Source organism: Carassius gibelio, chromosome B7 (assembly GCF_023724105.1).
Source record: "Carassius gibelio isolate Cgi1373 ecotype wild population from Czech Republic chromosome B7, carGib1.2-hapl.c, whole genome shotgun sequence".
Lineage (NCBI taxonomy): Eukaryota > Metazoa > Chordata > Actinopteri > Cypriniformes > Cyprinidae > Carassius > Carassius gibelio.
This window is the reverse complement of record NC_068402.1, coordinates 9,255,719-9,270,282: the sequence shown is the minus strand read 5'-3', so window position 1 is coordinate 9,270,282 and position 14,564 is coordinate 9,255,719. Positions and strand designations below refer to the sequence as shown.

Below are 14,564 nucleotides of genomic sequence, written 5' to 3'. Positions count from 1 at the left end.
CTCTGCAGGCATCCGTGGAGTTTTATTACAGTCAAAGGGGACGCGTCCTCAGCGGTCGAGGATCATGCCGTCTATCAGGGTGAGCCTCTTTTGCCCACTTGTTTGCCCAGTGATGGAAAGCAAACAGCAGCTTGAAAAGGAAATATCTTGAAGGCGAGCTGATGCTGGGGTTTTGCGTGTGTTTGTGTGTTCAGGAACCAAGGCTTCGTCTGAGGCCAGGAGCTCTCGGGTCTTTCACTCAGGTTACGGAGAGCATTTCACCATCACCACCATCAGTCAGTGGGTTCAAGGTATAAACACACCTCACCACCTCAACTAAACACACACAATCATGACTCCTGTGCAGCTCTGGGTTGGTGGACCAGCAAAACATATTGGAATAGTTCAGTCAAGAATGTTTTTATTTATTTTTAATGTATATAATTTATATTTTACAAAATTTTCATATATGTATTTCTTATAATTTCATATTATATAATTTTTTTTTATTACAAATATGTAAATGCACTAAAATTATATTACCATATTTACATTTTATTATATAAAAATAAATAAATACAATACATGCATTAATTACAAATATGTTTATGTATTTTGCATAGAATAAATAATAATAACAGTGTAGAGGCAGCTTTATATAGACTGTTAGGCTTTAAAATGGACAAAAGGCCATGAAAAAGGCCAAGAAAGACTCATTCCATCATTTACTGAATTTAAAAAGATTGACTGACATTTTCCATCATGTTGACAGATTAGAAAGGAAGCACTGGGTCTACTGCATTTAGAGACATTGTCACAGCTAAAGATACTAGTGGATTCAAAATGAAGAAAAAGACACTGTGAAAATAAATGAGAGAAGATCTGAGGAGAGAGACAAGAGTTTCCAAGAGTAGTTCATGCGATATTGTTCATTAAATCTAAGGTCTCTTTCACATTGTGAGAGCAGAGAAAAATGAAAAGGCCAAGAACCTGCAACTCAGCGGTTGGTGAAACTAAAAAAAGCTCTTGCAGAAAAAGAGTTATTTTTCCTGCAAGAGTAGATATCAGTGGCACAGTAAAAATACCAAGCGTTACAGTATTTTACAGATGGACAAAAAATAGAACATGACAGGAAATGCACAACCCGGTGCATCAAAGTGACGGATAATGATTACTTGTAGCACAACCTCCGGTCAGATGAGCTACTTTTTTGGTAATTTTATGTTGAGTTCTTGTTCGTTTTGAAGATTTGCATTATAAATCACACTCCACCTTTGAAATATGAAAAAAAAAATGGTCAGACATACAGTACATTCTAACATCATCTGTTGTGTTTCCTGAGAGAATAAATAATGCAGGGTTACATTTACATATTTAGCTGACGCTTTTATCCAAAGCGACTTACAATTGCTGTATATGTCAGAGGTCACACACCTCTGGAGGAACTGGGGGTTAAGTGTCTTGCTCAGGGACACATTGGTGTCTCACAGTGGATTCAAACCCAGGTCTCTCACACCAAAGGCATGTGTCTTAGCCACTGTGCTAACACCACCCCTACAATGTTTGACATGGAAATGTCAATATAGCGAACTATATCTTTAACTAGTGTGTCTTATAGACTGGTATGGTTCAAGCTCTCAGATTTTTAAAAATTTTTTTACAATGACCTCTTATATGTCAAAAGATCAAGGGAATTTAGATTTCTCAGTTCACGACCCTTTTAAAATACATCTAGACTACAGTTCAGAATTTTTACAAATAAATTGTTTCTTTTATGCAGCAAAGATGCATTAAATTGAGCAAAAGTGAGAGTAAACACTTTTAGAATTTTACAAAAGATTTCTATTTCAAATCAATTCTGAACGTTCTGTTCATTAAATTATCCTGAATCAATGTATCATGGTTTCCACAAAAATATGAAGCAGCACAGCTGTTGATGATAAATTGATGATAATCATAAATATTTCGTGAGCAGCAAATCAGCATATTAGAATGATTTCTAGAACATGGACGAGACAGTAGCTGGTAAGGACTCCTTCTTGCAAATCTTTATTACACAGAAATCTTATTTAAACAGTACAGCATTCAGGTTTCTAAAAAAGATATAGTACAAACTAGTTAAAGCAGATTAAATAACATTAAATTCATAGTAATCTTGAAGAGTCTTCTCCTGATGTGTAAATAATGTTAAACAGTGATCCAACATGCTATATTTGGTTCCTCTCCACCTCCTATTTCTCAATCTCCCTAACTATCTCTCCCAATATCCCACAATCCACGTGACGTCTGTCTGTCCGCCCCCGAGTCCCAGCAGCTTAATTACCCAGTCCACCACTTACACCTGTACATCCTCAACCAGCGCCTAATCGCAGTCGCACAAAACATCCCCATTCTGAAGATGCCATCTGTTTGTTCATCACCAAAGTGATAATTTAGTTAACAAGTGTGCAAGATCTTATTATGGGCAGAGAATGAACTCATTTAGATGTAGAATTAAAGTCCTGCCGTATGATTACAGCGCACAGATGGGGAAAAGTGGGCGGAATTTATTTCGGAATTCTGGGAACAAGTCTGGGCCCATAAAATGCTTCTAGCTTTGAGACCATTGATAAAAAGTTAACTTTTATTGGATATACACTAAAACTTTGTTAATGTTTATGAAAAATGTGGGGTTTATGTATGTATAAGGGCTTCTTAAATAAATACACTCACCAATGCTGTTTATTTGAACAAATATACAGCATAAACTGAAATATTACTACAATGTTATATAACTGTTTTCTTTGTATATATATTTTAAAATGTAATATATTTCTGTGATGCAGTGCTGAATTTTCAGCATCATTACTCCAGTCTTCAGTGTCACATGATCCTTCAGAAATCATTCTAATATATATAATAAATTGCTGCTCAAGAAACATTTCTTATTTTTATCATTGTTGAAAACTTGTCCATATGATTTTTTTCAGGATTCTTCATTGAGTAGAAAGTTTAAAAAAAAATTTTTAAATTAGAACTCTCTTCTAAAATTATAAATGACTTTACCTTCAAACTAAATATATATTGACATCATATGGTTGCTACATATAATACCATATCATCCCAATCATTACATATTTATTTATATACATATACAGATTTTATTATGGGGTTTTATATACGTTATAACCATATATATTCATCTACACATAGAATGTGCATTCTGTGAAAATTATATATGGTGTTATAGGTAACAAATGTTGCTATATCTCTCCTTGTTTTGACCGCTTTCAAGAACTCCACTAAAACCCATAAAAAAGTTTTTAAGTAACAACACAGTGCAACTCTAAGCATTTGAGGGATTTTGCAAGTCATTTAATATACAACAAACACCACAGTATGACAACAGTTCACTTCCCGCATGTTCACATACACAGTAAATTTCCCTCTACACTCTTGAAGTGGCTTCTGAGAGCTCTTTTGCATTGAAGGGCTCGTTTTAATTTGTTATAGCTCCTAATCATTTTCAAGTATCCCCCCGAACTGCAAGAACACTTGAGATTTGTGCCCTGATTGCAGCGGAGAGTGAAGGACGAACATCTTCTCGATTGCATGGCAGAGTTGTCTTTTTTTTTTTTTTTTTTTGGTTTGATTTGAATGCAATGTAACAAATGTAGGCTGAATTCCCTGTAGGTCTGGCAATGCAGACGGCAAAACATGGAGGGTGAACTGCAATTATCTCTGCATAAATAGGCTTTGACAGGCAGAATTGCAAAACAGGAAGATTAAAGATGTAAATGAGACTAATATATCTACAGAGAGCCTGTCTGTGGGGCAGCGCTGGAGGGGTGGCAGCTCTTTGATCGGTGTGTCTGTTTGTGTGGTTTTTTAGAGGCCGAATGGACTGAATGGTTTGACCGCGACGACGAGAGGGGGTCAGGTGACTGGGAGAAACTGACTGACCTCCACAAAGCTTTTCCAGAGCGTCTGTGCAGTAACCCTCTAGATATTGAGGTAAACAAACGAATACTAAGGTACTACGTACACACTCTTTGAAAAAAGGCACAAAACAGTTACTAGGGTGGTACCTTTTCAAAAGCTACTAATATGCACCTTTTATGGGTAAATAAGGTACAAAGATGTATGATTTATCTTTTTTTAACCTTAGGGTACAGCTCATATAATAGCTTTTTACCTTTCTTCTGAGAGTGTACTTAACTAAATTATTAAATGCTTATATATATATTTTTTTTTACACAAATTAAAATAATGATTTTCTATTTGAATATGTTTTAAAACATAATTTATTCCTGTGATCAAAGCTGTATTTTCAGCATCATTGCTCCAGTTTTCAGTGTTACATGATCATTCTAAAATGCTGATTTGCTGCTCAAGAAACATTTCTTATTATTGTCAGTGTTGTAACTCATTGCATCATATTTTTATGAATATTTTTAGGATTCTTAAGGATTCCTTGATTTAACAAAAAGAACAGTATTTATTTAAAATACTAATATTTTGTATAATTATAAAAGTCCTGTTACTTTTAATAATTTCAATGCTTCTTTGTCAAATAAAAGAATTATATTCTTGAAAACAAAAAGAATCTTAGTGACCCAAACTTTTAAACAGTAGTGTATGTGAGAGAATGACTTTCACTGTATTTATAAATGTCTTCCTTTGCCTTCAGGCTGAAACTCTTGACGGCATCCCTGCCAACATGACAGGAGAAGTCTTCTCCAAGTTTGACAGAAACTATGGCTTTGTGTGCCTCAACAAAGAGCAGGTGGATGGGATTTGCCACAACTACCATGTGCGTTTCCTGTGCGGCAAACTCGGTATGTTTGAAGCAGTCTGCTTTTGGCTTCCGGAGAAACTCTTTCCTATCAGTTACTCATGACACTCCAAACCTTTATAACTCTGTTCAGGAGAACACAATTGGATATTTTAGGTATAATGCACCGAATTTTTCAATGGATAAACCAAAAGCCAAAAATGTGGGTAGGATGGATGAAAATATCCCTGTACAGATCAAATCAAATTAATCCAATCGCAAAAGTTAATGAATGAATCCATGCTTGACAGTTGCTTGTACTTGAGACTTTCATCACTCATTAGCGAGGTTCACACCATTCCAGCTGCAAACAGCGATATGAGGTCGATGGAAATCTTCTGTATTTATAGATCCATCAAATTTTCTTAGCCGTTGATCCTTAAATTAGGTTTGGGCACTTATTTTATTTTGTTTTATTTTTTTGGGATAAGATTTTTATTGTTTTGGCATTTCTTTCCTTTTTGATTGATAAAGTCCCATCCTGGCCTGCCCCATCCCATCCTTTATTTTCTTAAATGTCCTGCTCTTGCTCATAAACACATCAGACCGTGAATTATATGGTCTGTGCATGACATTTGATGTTTTCTTTAAGACGTCGATGTGGAATTTGTGAAGTAATTTCAGTCAAAAGTAACAAATTGGTCAAAACGTCCTTTAGAAGTGATTTGTGATAAGTTCCACTTCAACGGCTCGTCTCTGGCATCTCGGACAATTTCTGCTAAATGTCAGCTGTTTACAAACAATTTGGGCTCTTCCACCTGTCGAATAAAGTGTGCACTTTGCGGCCTATATTTAGACCAAAATGGATGAGAAAGCTTCGGAAATATACTACCAGTTCTACTTTCCACATTGATTTTTATTCCCGCTAAACATAATCTGGAGAGCATGAGTGCACCAAAACGGACACTTTATTGTCAATCAAAGTTAGACTGCTCTCAAAGATTGCAGGTCCACATCCTCTAAGTGACACATTTTGCGCTCCTCCTGTCAATGATTTTAAGAGAACTCAGAGGTCACTGAAATTCCCAAAGTATTGGATTGTTCAGCCAAATATTTCCACAAAATGGATCAGAACATCTTGTTTTTTGGTTAAAATTGGTTTCTGTTAATCCAAACCACTGTCTGTCTAAAGAATTCTGCCCAGGCTAGTTGATAATATGCCATTCGTGTAACATGCTGCCATAGCTTGAAAGTTTCACCATCTGGTTTGCCTTTGCTTTGAAAGACATTTTGAAAAATTCTTGTCACATTATGACAGATTGTGGCCATTATGTGAACTTTTTTGATGTATTTTCTCATGCTTAACAAGGAATGCATGATAAAAAGTATGATTAATAATACTTTCAAAATTCATTACTTCAGATTTAATGTGTTCAGTTTTTCTTTTAGGGGATACAAATACATAAAAGATGCCCTAGTAACTCTAAGAACATGAGTTTGATTCTTGAGAAACACATATGAAAAGTATTGCTTTAATGTACTGCAAGATGCTTTGGATAAAAGCACCTGCCAAATGCCTTAAAGTAAGAATAAAGTTCCCAGTAACGTTGACATGTAAAATACGACCGTGTCATCATGTAACCTTGTATGTCTCAGGGATTTTACTTTCATTAAATGTCTTTCCCGATTTGATTTATGAGTAAAATTGGTTTAAGGGGATCATCTATCAATCATTTAATTACAAACTAGATCAAACGTTTCTGTCAATTTTTGACTGGTCATGTATAAAATACAATATGAGATTAAATGTAGCTCATGCACACGTTTTATGCATTTTTAATGGCTCTTAGATCAGATTAGACTAACAATGCACATAAATCTTTTTATAGGGCATGACAGCTATTGACCATATGTGCATGCTAAATATTTTTGCATTGTGTCTTTCAACAGTGCGTCCACAGGCCTCCATCTCTATAGATACCTTGTCGAACTGCAGTATTCTGGAGCTCGCGGATGAACCCCAGGGTTGGACATTCGGCGACAGGATTGTGGTGGCCAGCACAGATTACTCCATGCACCAGGCTGAGGAGTTCAGCATCTTGCCTTGTCCTTCCTGCACGAGGAACCAGATCAAAGTGGAAGGTCAGTTATAGCTTTAAAACTCCTCACTAAAAGTGTAAAGCAATGCTGAATTTTAGGTCCATGTACTGCATCGAATGTGTGAATGTCGGCTGATATATCACTTGACATTTGGGATTTTTTAAATCGGCCGATACGTTTTTCTATTTGGCCAATGTGTTGGAAGTGTGACATTTATTTTGACAGTGCTCAGAACACCAGCATCTGAGTACATCGAGCTTCCAATCTCTTCATTAATTTACTGTTTCTGTTTAACAGTTCTGATTGTGAATTATTAGACAGAACTGTGAATCAGAAAAGGAAATGTGTACTGAAAAGTTTGCTTTCAATTTATGGATACTAGTTTCTACCACAGGGTGAAAAATAATAATAACAATAATAATAATAATAATAATAAAATTGTAAGTTTGACTTTTTTGATAATTATTACCTTTTTCCTCACAATTGTGATATATAAACTTGAAATTATGCGAGTTGATGTCGTAATTCACTAATGTAAAGTATGGCTGAAATAACAGCGAGCTGATTGCCGTCTTTGTCTGTGTCACTTCAGTGCTGTCAACAGGATTTCATCATGACAATTCACTGAAACTAGGTGATTGGAGGCATTAGATGAAATTTTGCATCAGAGAAAATGTAGAGTCCCAGCAGTTAGAAAAACACTTCCTCACAGGCGCAAAAGTGTTCGAATTTTAAATATACGCCTTGTAGAAATCCCTTCATCCTCATTCTCCCGGGGTTTGGAATAACTTACATCAGATTCAGGAAAAGCATATTGCATTTAAAAGCAAAGATGACTGTTCTAGAGAACTTTGAGGCTGAAGTGTGTGTGTGTGTGTGACTTTTCATTCTGTTTAAAGCTGACCTGTGTTTATCTTCCTTTGGTTTAATTATATTCAGGAATTTAACTCAACAATGGCTGACGGAAAGCATTTCCTCTGTTGAATTCCTTTGAATTTTTTCCTGCTACACCTCCTGATTTTAATGCTAAAATAATTTTCTCCAAATTAGATGTAGCGCATCAGTGGACTGCAATTTCAGCAAGTCATACCACAAATTCAATTGGATTGAAGTCTGTGAAGTCTAGCTGGGCCTTTCCAGAATACTAACCTTTTGTCAAACTATTTAATAGGCTCTGTTTCAAAATATCTTCAAGATCTCCTATCTACATGGAAGCATGTCAAATATTGGCATAAATACCAGTCAGTTGACTACATCAAATCTTGGTGAATCACCTTGTATTAAATACTGTCCTCCAATGAATTTTGCATCTGAAAGGGAAATTTCAACAAATTCATATGCAACAAGGTCAGCCTAAAAATAACTGTTCACGCTTTTCCCTCTGTAATTATTCTTTGCATGTCTTTAGTAAATCCTGACAGTAGTTTTTTTTAATGGCAAAATTTTTTTGCGTTGGCACTGTTAGTAAATCTGACACTTTAACTTTTCTGGTTTTAGTTGTCTTTAAAAAACAGTAAACAATATGCATGTTCAATTTAGCAACTTAGTTGCTGTAATAATAAAATATAAAAAAGGAGGTACATTTTTAGGTGTGAGTCTAAACTATTTAACATTATGACACAAATGCTGTTGATTGAGCTTTTTACTAAACCTGAAACTATATATATATATAGAATAAAAATATAATGGTGGGTAAGACTTAAAATGAGAAGAATACATTAAAAATTCAATTCCTGTGATGCAGCGCTGAATTTTCAGCATCATTACTCCAGTCTTCAGTCACATGATTCTTCAGAAATCATTCTAATATGCTGATGTGCTGCTTGAGAAACATTTCTGATTGTTATCAATTGTTTCATTGCTTCATATTTTTGTGGAAACTGAGAAACATTTTTCCATAAGGATTTTTATTCAGGAATATAATTTTTTGTAACATTATAAATGTCTTTAATTTCACTTTTATTCAATTTAATGCATCCTTGCTAAATAAAAGCATTACTTTCCTTCAAAAAAAAACTAAAACAAAACTGTCTATGAATATGACAGTTTTAGATTGTTTCTGTAGGCAGTAAGCAGTCATTCAGCTCCAGTTTATGTTTTGAAGCCGAGCATAGGTTATTGTGCTGCTGAAGGATGATTTTGCCCTGAAAGCATTTCTCTGGTTGCTGACCATGATGCTGGTTGGTTCAGAATGGTGTTTCGTGGGCGGTTTGCTTTGCACTAAATATAGTACTTCACTCTCAGACCAAAATGTTTAGAGTTAGTGTCATCAGACTGCAAAAGATTGTCGGTTTTGTCAGATGTCATGTAGCAAACTTCAGGTTTGTCTTAATGTCAGCCTCTCCCAGAAGTCACTTCTTTAGCCGCTCTTGACCAGATCTCTTTTAAAGTGTTGGAACAATGGGTAAAGTTGGGATAGCTTCTCTCTTTTCTTCCAATATGCTCTGTGCTTCTGTCAGGGTTGTAGCCGCTGTCTTGTTCATTTCTTTAACAATTGCTCCTCTTGTTAAGTTGCTCAATTTGCTATAGAATGGTGTGATCTAAGATGTTTCTGGGCTTTGTGCCATTTTTTCCATTTTGCTAAAATGAGCATCCTAGTTCTCAAAGCAAGAGCCAAAACGATAGCAATCACATTCTCTAGTTTTTTCTCCTATTAACTTGCTTTATTGTACCCAACACAGAGATATGTGCTAGCAAACCTTCTCTCGGTCAAAGCAGAGAAGCAGTGACTGCAGGATTTACTCTCTGCTGAGAGGAGAGATGCTTTTCTTTCTGAAGCAGAGTCTTGGTTCTTCCTAAGGTCTCTTGCTCATCAAACCTGCTGTCTAGGGAGTTTTTCCCCTGACAGAGTCACATTTGGCTCACTTACTTCTGGTATTGAAGGACTACTTTCTGTTTTGAAACAATGGCGGAAATGTTGCTTCTCAGGTGCACTGTAAAACTGAACGATGGTTAGAATATCATAAGTAATATGTTTAAATGAAGTAAAACAGATTCATTTAGATAGGTCCATAAAATTATTATTATTATTATTTTTTTGGTTATTTGAAGGCATGAAGACATCCAAAAATGCCTTAATCAAGGTTAATTTGTGGTTATTTAAAAAGATCAGTACAGGTAGGTGTTGAAATGTTTAGAAATGTCCAATTTTCCAATTTATGTTTCCATTTCTAAAAAAAAGATACCCATTGTAGTCATTAATTATTTGCAAGTTAGATCTAAAGTTCACTTTTAGATCATTAGCTGTGATGTTATGCTGCATTAAACATCTGTCTTCAACCAGATTCCTCAGAAAATGCTTTATTTTAAGTTAAGGATAAAAACAGCCACATTTTATTGTGATAGTTTAGGCTTATTATAAATATTACTTATGTATGCATACAGTGCATTGGCTAATTCATATCTACCATGGTAAAATCCACTGTTTTGATAACTGTAGTACACTCTGCTTATTGTGAGGTCTGTAGAAATTTGAATCCACTCAGCAATAGAGGACAAACTTGGACAAGACGTTTTACAAATCTCTTTAAACTCGCTGCTTCAGTTATTTGCAAATGGTGTATCTCTGGATAAAGAGCGGCTTATTTAAATCTGAATTCCATACACATAAAGGACACTTTTCTGTTTGCTGATGCAGCTGTTGGGTTGAATTAAGGCAGGTATGGATTTCATAAGGGATTTAGAAGAAGCATATTGACACAAAGCCACTGGATTTGCAGTCTTGTGCATGCATTTGTTGCATTTTTAGACTTCTCACTGGTTGTCTCAGGTTGTCTTTCGATCTAGTTTTTGGAACTAATGTATATATATATATATATATATATATATATATATATATATATATATATATGTGTGTGTGTGTGTGTTGTCTGTTTTTATATATATATATATATATATATATATATATATATATATATATATATATTTTTTTTTTTTTTTTTTTTTTTTTTTATAAGGTTTATACTTTAACTAATGAAAACTTGCTGAATATTTACTCACTCTCAGGCCATCTAAGATGTAAAACAATTTCTTCATCAGAACAGATTTGGAGAAATGTAGCATTACTTCACTTGCTCAGCAATGGATCCTCTTCAGTGAATGGGTGCCGTCAGAATGAAAAACATGCAGATTTTGTCTTATCAAGATGTTAACTGATGGACTGGAGTGGTGTGGATTATTGGGATGTTTTTATCAGCTGTTTGGACTCTCATTCTGACGGCACCCATTCACTGCAGAGGATCCATTGGTGAGCAAGTGACGAAATGCTACAGTTCTCCAAATCTGATGAAGAATAAATTCATCTACATTTTGGATGGCCTGAGGGTGAGCACATTTTCATTTTTGGGTGAACTGTGCCTCTAAACATGAAAAAACCGCTTTGGGTTAGGAAACATTAACATAATTCAAGATAAATTCAAGATTCAATTCTTAGTATCTACTACAATTTCAAATCTGGAAATAAGGTAGGAAAAATAAACTTCATTCAGGATATGCTCTCTAAAACAAGCCTTATGCATGTTTTCTTCTCAGTTTAATTTACATTTTAATGGTTTAAATATTTTTAATGGACCACACGACAGAAAGGATTAATACTTTGTTGCTGCGTTGCATTACTACAAGCAATAGGATTTGAATTAATCATATTTCAGTTAAATAATTATGCAAAATAAGCACGTCTGCAGTCAACTTCCAAATCTCACAGATAATTGCTCTCTCTGAAGATGTTGTGGTTTGAACAGTCTCGCAAGCGTTCTGCACACAGAAAGGACACAATGTACTTTCACATTCTTTTAACAATTTGCCCTTATTATTTGTGCAGTGACTTAGGACTGCTGACAGATCCCATCACTCCAGCGCTCAACTCTACCTCAAACAATCCGCCTTTTTTCTCCAGTGTTTTTACTGATGCATGCCAGGCGGAAAATTAAACCAGACAGAATCAAGATTCACTTATGATGTTTTGCTCTGAAAATCATTACAAATGTCTGCATAAAGTGTATGAAGGTTCCACGTTGTCTGTAATTGTTTAATGACACTGTTAGCGACATTTGCCATTTTGATAACTTCCGCTGGACTGCCGTGTTTCATTCAACTTGGAAAAGGGCCATTCTGGATATATTTTAACAGAGAGAAAAAGAGAAATCACCTTTAACTCTGGCGCTGTGTGCTGAAAATATTTGACCTAAATTGGTGTTCCTTGTCAAAAATTACCAGCCTTTTAAAGATTCCTTGTAAATCCCTCATTATGCTAAATTATCACAAAGTCTTGAATTGTCAACATGCCTTCTTTTAATTAGCACAGGTTTTGTATTTCTTTTTGGAACAGATTATGTGGTCCTCATTGCTCTGAGCGTATGCACCTCAGTTTCTGAGTGGAAAGGGCATTATCTGTGGATAGTTTTGGCAATGTTAACTGAGGTGCATGAGCTCAGATCAATGAGGACTACACTCAATCAGTTCCAAAAATAAATAAAAACCAACCTGTGCTTATTGAAGGAAAACAGTGTGACCAAAAGCTTGAATAGAGACCTGACCATGATAAAAACTAAAATAAAATAAAAAACCCAGCAGGGACAGTAAATCATTTCTGATCTTTTCTTTTACACAAAACAAATGTTAGCTGCATTGTTGATCCTTTGCAATTTGTCTGCGAAAGCCATTACAGAAGAGTGCCATCTTCAAAATATGAAAAGTTCAGTGTTCTAATTGGCATTTTAACTGAAATCACCATGGTTACTAAAAAGATTCTAATTTAGAATGTTTCTGTAATACAAACCAAGGGATGATGTTGTTGATATACAAACATCTCTAAAGCAAATGCTATATTCCAATTTATTAAACGTTTGTGCAATGGAATGTTTTTTTTTTTTTTTTTTTGAATATGAGACCAGAATATTCCACATAATTTTTCTCAGACTTTGAATGAAACACAGCATTTGTAGCAATAAGAACACCTCCCAATAGCTTCAACATTTTTCCAAAACATTCCAAAGCATACTTTTCAAAACATATCAGCAAGTCAGCAAAGTTTTCCTAATGGATAATATGAACAGTCTGCGCTCAGGTTGTTTTTTGCTGTTTAGAGAGCCTAAGAAGGGTGTGATTCCTCATAACACCTATTTCTGCAGAAAAAAAATAAGTTTCAATCCCCAACTAGCCTACTATATTAAACAAAATATATAGTAGAAGCCTATATTATATGGTAAAGCATGCTGTTGAGGAATTAGCCAACTTGGTTTCTTTGCATGTCATTGCCATATTTTAATAAGCAGTTTTGCTTTAATATTTTACTTTCTCATTGAGGATTTTCCAAAGAGACTTTTCCTCTTTCCATACATAATGTTGTGGGACATCAGCACAATTGCACCTGTTAAGTAATAGCAAGACGGTTTCTCTTTTCAGACACTGTCTCTTTATTTCTAATGTCAGCTCTGTCCCGTTTTCTTTCTGTTGAACTAGACTGTGTGTGGCTTTTTAAATGTATGTTTTTTATGTTCTGAATAATTCATCCACCTTTCCATTTCAATCAAGCACAGAATGCCTGGGAACAAAGGCGAGTGCTTTATGTCTTTCTTTGCAGATCCTTTGCATATCAAAGCAACTAAATACTTAAAAGTGGACACAATTGAAGATCAAGCAATCTAATTATAATTATTATTATTTTAATTGTGTGATAGTATAAGATAGCTTATCTATTTTTAAATGCCAAGAGTTGTCAAAGTCATCAAAGAATTATAGCACAAAATTTTATTAAATTGAACTTAATCACTGAAGCTAAAACTTCATCCACTTACATCTGAGAAAAAAAAAATTCCATTCCATTCCAATTTTCACAAGAATAATTACCTTATTTTACCTGTCAAAGGTCAAAGGCCATTTATAATTTTTAACTCTATCTGATTAGTCACCGACTTCTTTAGGTTTTATTTATTCCTTGTAATATTTATTTTTTATATATGCATTTTATATAAGCCTATTTATACATTATAGGTATGACAGATTTCAATGCAATTTATTCAAACAAACAAAGAAATACATTATTATTATTAATATTAACAACACACTTGCGAAAGAAAAACAAACCGCATCCACTGATCATGTAACGCTGGGTTCTTTTGGGAAGCTGAACAAAGTTATCTTTATCTTAAATGCTAATATCCATGTAATCAGTGTTACTGCTTTATTGCATTATGTTGACAGCCACCAAAGATGCCTTTTGAACAGAAAAGCACCACACACTCTCTTCCAGAAAAGTCTAGTTATTGTTTGTCATCATATTGTGTGACAGTTTTCTGTCTGTACTGCCAGTTTGCTGATCTCAGTTGCTGTACAACAACGTCACTTGGTGTCACTAATGAATGATTGAATCTGAAAAACTGTCCGTCATATGAACATGCCACCTAATGGGAGCAGGTTTTTCTGAGATACATGCTTGTGTATGCAGGAAAACTCTTGTTCTGTGCTAGTTAGTAAGACTTTGTGGTTGTTTTCTAAACTTCACACTCTTTTTATTTGTCTCTTTTAGCCTCTCATCTCTCGCTTTCTCTCTTTCTCCAAAACAACTGTTTCAACATCATTAAAAGCATTTCCAGCTGTTCATTTGTTGATTCCTCATCTCAAGCCTCCTCAAAATTATTGGTGACAGCTCTCCGTTCAGCAGACAGGATGGATCTATTTTAAGTCATTTATTCGCTCCTTCAGCAGAGTGACTCATGCCACCAGTCACTGGTTT

The 14,564-nt window shown here is 34.9% G+C and overlaps 1 protein-coding gene across 3 annotated transcripts in view; it reads left to right on the top strand.

Moving 5' to 3' along the window:
• The window catches only part of LOC127961633 (cell migration-inducing and hyaluronan-binding protein), a 119,004-nt gene that overhangs the window by 65,787 nt on the left and 38,653 nt on the right, over window positions 1-14,564 (top strand). For all 3 annotated transcript variants that reach the window (XM_052560837.1, XM_052560836.1, XM_052560838.1), the window contains 5 exons: window positions 9-79; window positions 195-290; window positions 3,851-3,972; window positions 4,649-4,796; window positions 6,683-6,874. In XM_052560837.1, coding sequence (XP_052416797.1) covers window positions 9-79; window positions 195-290; window positions 3,851-3,972; window positions 4,649-4,796; window positions 6,683-6,874 — 629 coding nt within the window. The remainder of the gene's footprint in view (window positions 1-8; window positions 80-194; window positions 291-3,850; window positions 3,973-4,648; window positions 4,797-6,682; window positions 6,875-14,564) is intronic.